Raw genomic sequence first — 7,751 nt, forward strand, 5'->3', positions numbered from 1 at the left:
GGACAACTAGTCGAATTACAAACAATTATTTTGATTAAAAAGTTGTAAATATAACCAATTTGGTCAAAGTGTTAAATTATAGTGTTTGGGAAAAAATAACTTTGCAAAAAGAAATATATCCGCTGCCAGGACTTCAACCTGGGACTCCTCAATAGAGAAACAGACTTAGAGAAACCGCAATACCACATCAATAATCAAGAGCCAAGCAATAAGCCTGCTACAGCGGATTTTGTTAATATTTGTTCCTTCAATTTTATTTATATAGACAAAATAACATGTTATTAGCTAAACAACAATAAATATATCACTAATGCCTTTGATTGACAGGAGAAAACGTCTCCTCCAAATAATCGTTGAATGGAAAACCTTTTGAGTTCGATTTATAAACAAGTAGTCATCTTATCTTAAAATTTCTAAACAAAGACACATACTGCCATTGATATGAACCATTAGCGATTAATCCAAATGTGATATGGGTGTACTATCAAAAACTCATAGTAGATCATTTTCCACAACCAAAACATTTTGTAATGTTGTCTCTTCTAATAAGAAAAAAAAAATGATTGACAACCTGATGGAGCAACATTTTGTTGTCAAGTCAAATAAATTAAACAGATCAGGCAACAAGCCACAAGAAGAAGGTCGACCATAGGGTAAGCGATATTGATGCCAAGCCATAAGTCCATAACATGATCACAGAACATTCACTCTCACCAACACCAAATAACTGCATTATGGTACCTGTAAATTAACAAGGTTCGTTAATTAGTACCAATATATTCTGAAACATGAAGAATATTCTGCTTATCATCTAAGTCTTATATATACCAGTGTTCATTGCTGGTGGAACCGCAAACTGTAGCAGAAGAACAAAAACATATAGAGGATCTGCATGTACTAAGCCCAGGTAAACTGCTCCTTTTACTATTAAAATCCCAAAAATTGGCAAGAAAACATACCGAACTACTATAATCCCGAATACAAGTGGTAAAGAAATACTAGACCCATTCAGACCTGTATATCGTACACATCTGGTTAATCCAAGAAACATAATGTATGAATGCGAACTTATTGTTAAGCTTACCTCTTAATAGGTTTGCGCCCACAATTAATGTTACAGTTGGAATTGCTGCATCCCTGAGACAATGCAGAAATCACATTTTATTGGGTTTTTGTTAACTAAGTTATTAAAAAGTTCATTTTTTGGGAAGGCAGTGTTGAAAAGGTCTAAATAGATTATACCCAACTAAGGATGCAGAATCTTGGATTACTCGTAGAGGAGCCTCGGTGCCTATTAGTAGCATTCGGATTGGTGCAACTGTTCCAATGATGAAACCCACAATCTGTTACAATAAGAATAGTCATAATTGTAGTATTATGTTCAAATACCATTAATGATTGGTATAAACTGTTGAGTGCAAACTTAATGCCGGCGTATGATATAACTGACAACATATAAGTATAAGTGATTCCCTTATATAGTTAATCAAGTGTTAGAAATACTAGTTTACCGCTCCTATAGTACTTGGCGCGAACACTGCCTTTAAGTTGATCTGTCTTGAGAACTTCTCCAGATGTTGCTTTATCACATGTACCATCACCTAATTGCAAACCACATTTTCACTTTTCAGGTTGTATTTAAATGTGAAATGGACAACTCCAAGTTCTAAAAGCAAAAAAAAAACTTTTACATTTTCCTTGAGATCAGTCGACGGAGATGCAGAGGAAGGAATCAAACTCTGGGCCAAATCGTTTTGCAGGATGTCTGTTTGGTTGATATATTCGACACACTTATCATCGTAATTTTGAGTGAAAACCCTTACTAGGTTGTACACATATAACCACAAAAACACAGCTCCAATCTGATGATTTTCTAATTAGGATTCATTAAGAGAAATCAAATGTTTAAAAATATTTTTTAAGTAAAAATGCATACATACCGCCAAAGATACTGAAGCATAAGCCATGCCGTATTCATAGCAAACATTAGGATCTCCAAAGGGACTACCTTTCTCTTTGCATACAGCTGGTAAGATTATCAAAAGCATATTTCCCAAGTTTCCTGTCATTTCATGAAAACTCTAACTTAAGCAACTAACCAACGCTGGTCCTGAGGATTCAAAAGCCCAGGATGAGCCGGGAAATAAGGCCTATAGCCCCTAGCAAATTCACATATCAAACAAAATTTTTAATAGACGACGACTAACTTTCTAAGCAAAAATTTCCTTTTGGTGCCCCTGAAAAATAGACTTGGACAGGGGTCGGGTTTGCCCCTCCCAAGGGCCACGTACCCCTGCAACTAATTAGCTATCTAGTTGCGTTGTTTATACATGGGATTGTATAGTATAAAAGTAATTTGTTACCTGCTGAGCATGTACCAAGGACAAGACCCTTTAGATGTCGAGGTGGTTTCACTATCATCATAAGAACCCATCCAAGTGCAGAGCCAATTATGAATGTTATAAGAATATTAACAGGCATAAACCATCTGAAGTTTCATCATTTGAGAATTCAGATCATTGACAATAATAAAAAATCTGTTCTTGAAACCAGAAAACTAAGCAGCTCGATATTAAACAACGTTACGAAGACTCTTAGAAGAAAACTTACAACGAGATGATACTTTCATATGTGATTGTACTAGAAAGGTTGCTACCTACAAGTGCTGGATTGAACACAAAATACACAAGCTGTTCACAAAGGAATTAAAGAGAACTTTTTAAACACCAATTTACATCTAATTACAACATTTATTACTCGTACCTAAATTGTTGAAGATATACTAAATCAAACTTACATTATTGACTTGCTTTCTTGTACTTGGTCCTAAAATATCAATAGAGTCCAAGGCAAGAAATGAACCAAGTGCAGTAACTATGAGTACTTTGAGCACAGGCATAGAAGCAGCAGATAACAGATCCACAAACCCCATCCCCAAATCTGAATATTTCAACAAATTCCGAAAAGCAAATAGAAATGTTGAGATAATTAGTAAATTAACCAATTACCAACTAACTGATACTTTTTTAAAGTAATTTTGATAAAAAAGGTAGTGATCCGTGAGCTAATATTCTTGACAGTACTATTATTATATTTTAGTCATGAAAAGCATGCATTTATGGCCAAAGCTACATACTTGTTTTATTTCTATATATTTTAACTTATCACTAAACTGCCACAAAAGTTGGCCTGAGGTTACGTGTACTGGAGTCTTACAAGAAGTCGTTCGAATCTCAGTAAGTAAACATTTTGGGTTGCTATTGGCTTCGTAAACTGGCATAGAATACCCCGGTTATGTCATATACATTTGAGTTAGACTCGTTTTTTTCAAATAGTCCATTAGTTTTTTAACTTATGGTTGCCAACTTCTTACACTATATTACAGAAAGCAAAGCATCCAAAACTTGAAAACTTAAGAAAGTTTGAGGCTTCATACCAAATATTGTTTTTTATGCTGTAGCTTCTGTCAACTTTTTCCTTTTTTCTTTTGGTATGGGCCTTACTGGGCTTGATGGACACGTAGACTGAAATATTCCATATGGGCTTAAATGTGGGAGTGTTTTATGCTCTCAAGCCCTGTTCCAATTCCAGCTCAAGTATCAGTTTTTTAAGAACCATGTATGAGTTACTAACATTTTCTTTATTTTTTCATATCGTGTTCCCAAATTTTTTTTAACGGTAAGTTAGTAGTTAAATAATACTTTGTGCGTGTTCAATAATATTCACTTGGTTTCTGATTATCTATACTTGTGGTTTCTTTTACAAAATATTTATTGGTTATCCTCTTTAAGACAGGATGGATAACGTATATATGTTTATTTCAGCCTAAAACATTTTAAGATATGTTTTACTCATATTTGATAAGTGTACAAAACATTTTACACATTGGTGAGTAACATTTTCTACGACATGTACTTTCTTTAAATTAGGTTTTTAGTAGAAACAAGAATTCTAGTTAATTTTGTATCTTGTATTTCGCTTCTATACAGCGTCTTGCTAGAACTTTAATCACCTATACCTTGCTGTTTATAAGAATTTACTTTATCTACATAGTTTACACTAGAGGTTTTGGTGGCCTAATTTGCAAAAAGATGACCAAAAGTTGAGGCCTAATTAATACTCTTTGATGTCCAAAGCCTGTTCCTTCGCTTTCGTGGCCGTGTTTCCATGGTAACTCAAAGCTGTATTGCACGCCATATATGCATTTTTCGGAAACACAACTACCAATAAACATATACAACAGTTACTCTGCATATATATATGGCGTTTAGGACACGTCTCTGTTGGCTTATTTGGCGAAATCCAACGTTTAGAACGCCGGGCCGGTTCCTAGTTCTGCAAAAGTTTCTTGCCAAATTCCTAAAAGCACCGTAGGGGACGAATAAGTCCCATCCGTACAATTTTTTCCACAGAATGCCGCTGTATATCTTTAATCTATGAGTTGTTGACACTATTAGCTTAGCATTGTAAATGTAGATGGAATATACTAATTAAGACGGCAACCGGCCTCTTATATTATAACATAAAATAAAACTCCTTTGGTCTTTACACCAAATGTTCCATTTATGTTGCTGTTTCTGTAGAATAAAATACAATTACAAATAAATAACTAATTAACAAATGATTATGATATAAGTGACTTAATTAGCAATGAAACTGCCGCCCGTGCATACCATGTTTTTCAATCTATTAAACGAACAAGATTATTTTATGAATATGATCAGACGGTTGTGATTAAACGCTGACTAGTCTGCAAATAGACAAATAAAAGGAACATCATTGTTTTGAACAACAGAATATCCTTTTCCATAAACATCTTCTATGTACTTAACATATGAACATATTAATCAAGAATATACCACTTGAACAATTATGATGTTGCATTTCTTCATTGTTATGTTGTTTCTTGTGATCCAAGGAAGCTCGTTTTCTTTCAATTTTTCTAGCTTCCAACCGAATAACTTGATGATAGTGTATCAAGGTGATGCATTTGCATCTAATGGAATTCAGGTGACCAGAAATCAGCGTGATAAGTCGTTGAAGAACAGTGTGGGAAGAGCTTTGTACTCAAATCCTGTTCGTATTTGGGACAAAAAGACTCGAAAGCTAACAGATTTCATGACCCATTTTACGTTCTCAATGAATGCACTAAATTCCTCTGAATTTGGTGAGGGGTTATCTTTCTTTTTAATGCCATTTGAGCCCGAGATACCTCAGGGCTCATTTGGTGGGTATCTTGGGCTATTCAGCCCATCTTCAGCTTTCAACTCATCCAACAATACTATTGTTGCTGTTGAATTTGATTCGTTTAAAAACGAATGGGATCCAAGTGACAACCATGTTGGAATTGACATTAACTCGATTCAATCAGTGGCTAATATTTCATGGAATACTAGTATTAAAGATGGAAAGATTGCCAATGCATGGGTGAGTTATGATTCTAGTACATATAATCTAAGTGTGTTTTTATCCTATGAAGAAAACCCCTATTTTAATGGTAACTGCAGCTTGTGGTACATCGTTGATTTACGAGAAGTACTACCTGAATCGGTTCATATTGGGTTTTCGGCTGCAACAGGGGACTGGATTGAAACGCACACTGTCTACTCATGGACGTTTAGATCCAATTTGGAGATAACTCGTGTGAAGAAAAACAAAATGTGGATGACAACTGGTTTAGCTACGATTTCAGGTGCCTTGAGCCTTTTGGTTGGGTTTTTATGGTTCTTTTGCTGGAAGAAACGGTCCATTTTTAGCAAACGTGAAGACATGGTTATAGAATATGACTTTGAAAATAACATGGGCCCAAAAAGATTCACCTTTCGTGAGCTCAGTAAGGCAACTGATGGGTTCTCAGAGGAACGAAAGCTTGGTGAAGGTGGGTTTGGAGGCGTTTACAAGGGTTTATTAAGCGGTATAAACTCCCTAGTGGCAGTCAAACGGGTATCAAGTGGATCAAAACAAGGAAAGAAAGAATATATCTCGGAAGTAAAGATCATTAGTAGATTAAGACACAAAAACTTGGTGCAACTCATAGGATGGTGCCACGAACAAGGTGATTTGCTTCTTGTTTACGAGTTTATGCCAAATGGAAGCCTTGATTCCCATTTGTTTTACTCAAAATCGAAGCTTTCCTCATCCGTTAGATATAAAATAGCTTTGGGAATTGCTTCAGCCGTCCTCTACCTCCACGAAGAATGGGAACAATGTGTGGTGCATAGAGATATAAAGTCTAGTAATATAATGTTGGATTCAAGTTATAATGCTAAGTTGGGTGATTTTGGACTTGCCCGGTTTGTAGACCATGATCTAGGGTCTCAAACCACGGTTCTAGCAGGAACAATGGGTTACTTGGCCCCAGAATGTGTGATGACTGGCAAAGCAAGCAGGGAGTCAGATGTTTATAGTTTTGGGGTTGTGGCTTTAGAAATTGCGTGTGGACGCAAACCTATTGACACCAAGGCGGAAATTGGTAAACAAAGGTTGGTTGAATGGGTTTGGAGTCTTTATGGCGAAGGTAAACTATTGGAAGCAGTAGACGAGAGGTTAAATGGCGAATTTGATGAACAAGAAATGGAGTGTTTGATGGTGGTTGGTTTGTGGTGCTGTAATCCTGATAATAACGATAGGCCGTCGATAAAACAAGCTATAAGTGTTCTAAATTTTGAAGGTCCCTTGCCTAAGCTCCCAGCTAAACAACCCGTGCCCATTTACTACGCACCTCCTATTAGTATGTGTAGGTTCACTTATACGTCTTCCGTTGCTCTCAGTAGTACAGCAGAGATGTCATCTGGGTCGAAAGGGTCTGGAACTGTGAGTAGTGGTGGCTCATATTGATCGTTATTCGTCAGCGTCCTGATCGGAGTGTCGCTCGGAAACAGGCCAGGATAAACTCTTAGGATGTCATGTTTGTGCTAACTTAGGATCTAGTTTAATCAACCATATGTTTTTATGTTTTAGGTTGATAATTTCTATAGTTTCAATTTATTGTTGTATATTTTGTCTCTCATATAACCATTAATTATGCATATGTTAATATGATTGAGTTACATTTTGAAAATAATATAGGGTTGATTAACATTACCTTTTATAGATATTTTAATTTGATTAATGGAGATTTATATGAATATGAAAAAACATTCGTAACTGTTAATTTCATACAATTGAAAACCTCAACCAAATTATTATTAAATACTAATATACTAAACCTTATGGGGTTGGTGGTCATTTGTAAGGTTTTTGACCTTGAAAAATCCACCTGGGTTCAAGTCTCACTTCTCATATTTGTGAGGGATAGATTAATAGAAATTTTTTTTAAAGTCCCGTGTTTCATCCTGTTCTAAAATTTTTTTACTAATATATTAATTAAAACTAGAATAATACCCGGTCGATGACCGGGTAACCTTATACTTGCATCACATATTGCAAAAAATATAAGTCTTGTAATATACAAAAATGAAGTTTAGTATGAAATCGAGCATAAAGTTAAGATAAACTTTTAACACTTATATATATTTTTTTGGTATAACATATTGAGGTTATCATTACTCAATCCAACGCAAAACCAAAACCAACGCGAAAAAAAAACCGGGTTATCTTTGCATATTTTGGACCCTCTAACCCGTCAGAATGATTCTTTCGGTCGGTTGACCTTCCAGATTGACAGGTCGACCCATCCACCCAAAAATATTTTAAACTTGTATAAATTTTTCAATAGGTCGACCCACAACCCATATGACCCACGAACCGAG

General features: G+C 35.5%; 2 protein-coding genes across 3 annotated transcripts; one reads left to right on the forward strand and one right to left on the reverse strand.

The window, feature by feature from the left end:
• Positions 1-616: 616 nt before the first annotated feature.
• On the reverse strand, positions 617-2,932 carry LOC122606070 (protein PIN-LIKES 3-like). 2 transcript variants are annotated; one of them, XM_043779033.1, is made up of 10 exons: positions 2,798-2,932; positions 2,611-2,690; positions 2,364-2,488; positions 1,941-2,062; positions 1,692-1,862; positions 1,512-1,601; positions 1,243-1,343; positions 1,085-1,137; positions 829-1,014; positions 617-741 (listed from the first exon to the last, which is right to left on the reverse strand). In XM_043779033.1, exons 1-10 carry the CDS (start codon positions 2,930-2,932, stop codon positions 617-619), a joined length of 1,188 nt encoding a protein of 395 aa, XP_043634968.1. The 2 variants fall into 2 exon arrangements, with proteins under 2 accessions (XP_043634968.1, XP_043634967.1); XM_043779032.1 differs by having other exon boundaries at positions 1,686-1,862.
• Positions 2,933-4,872: 1,940 nt separating this feature from the next.
• LOC122604588 (L-type lectin-domain containing receptor kinase IX.1-like) lies at positions 4,873-6,837 on the forward strand. Its single transcript, XM_043777469.1, has one exon. It carries the CDS (start codon positions 4,873-4,875, stop codon positions 6,835-6,837), a length of 1,965 nt encoding a protein of 654 aa, XP_043633404.1.
• The last annotated feature ends 914 nt before the right edge of the window (positions 6,838-7,751 follow it).

The sequence above is a fragment of the Erigeron canadensis genome, chromosome 6, assembly GCF_010389155.1.
Source record: "Erigeron canadensis isolate Cc75 chromosome 6, C_canadensis_v1, whole genome shotgun sequence".
NCBI classification, from domain to species: Eukaryota; Viridiplantae; Streptophyta; class Magnoliopsida; order Asterales; family Asteraceae; genus Erigeron; species Erigeron canadensis.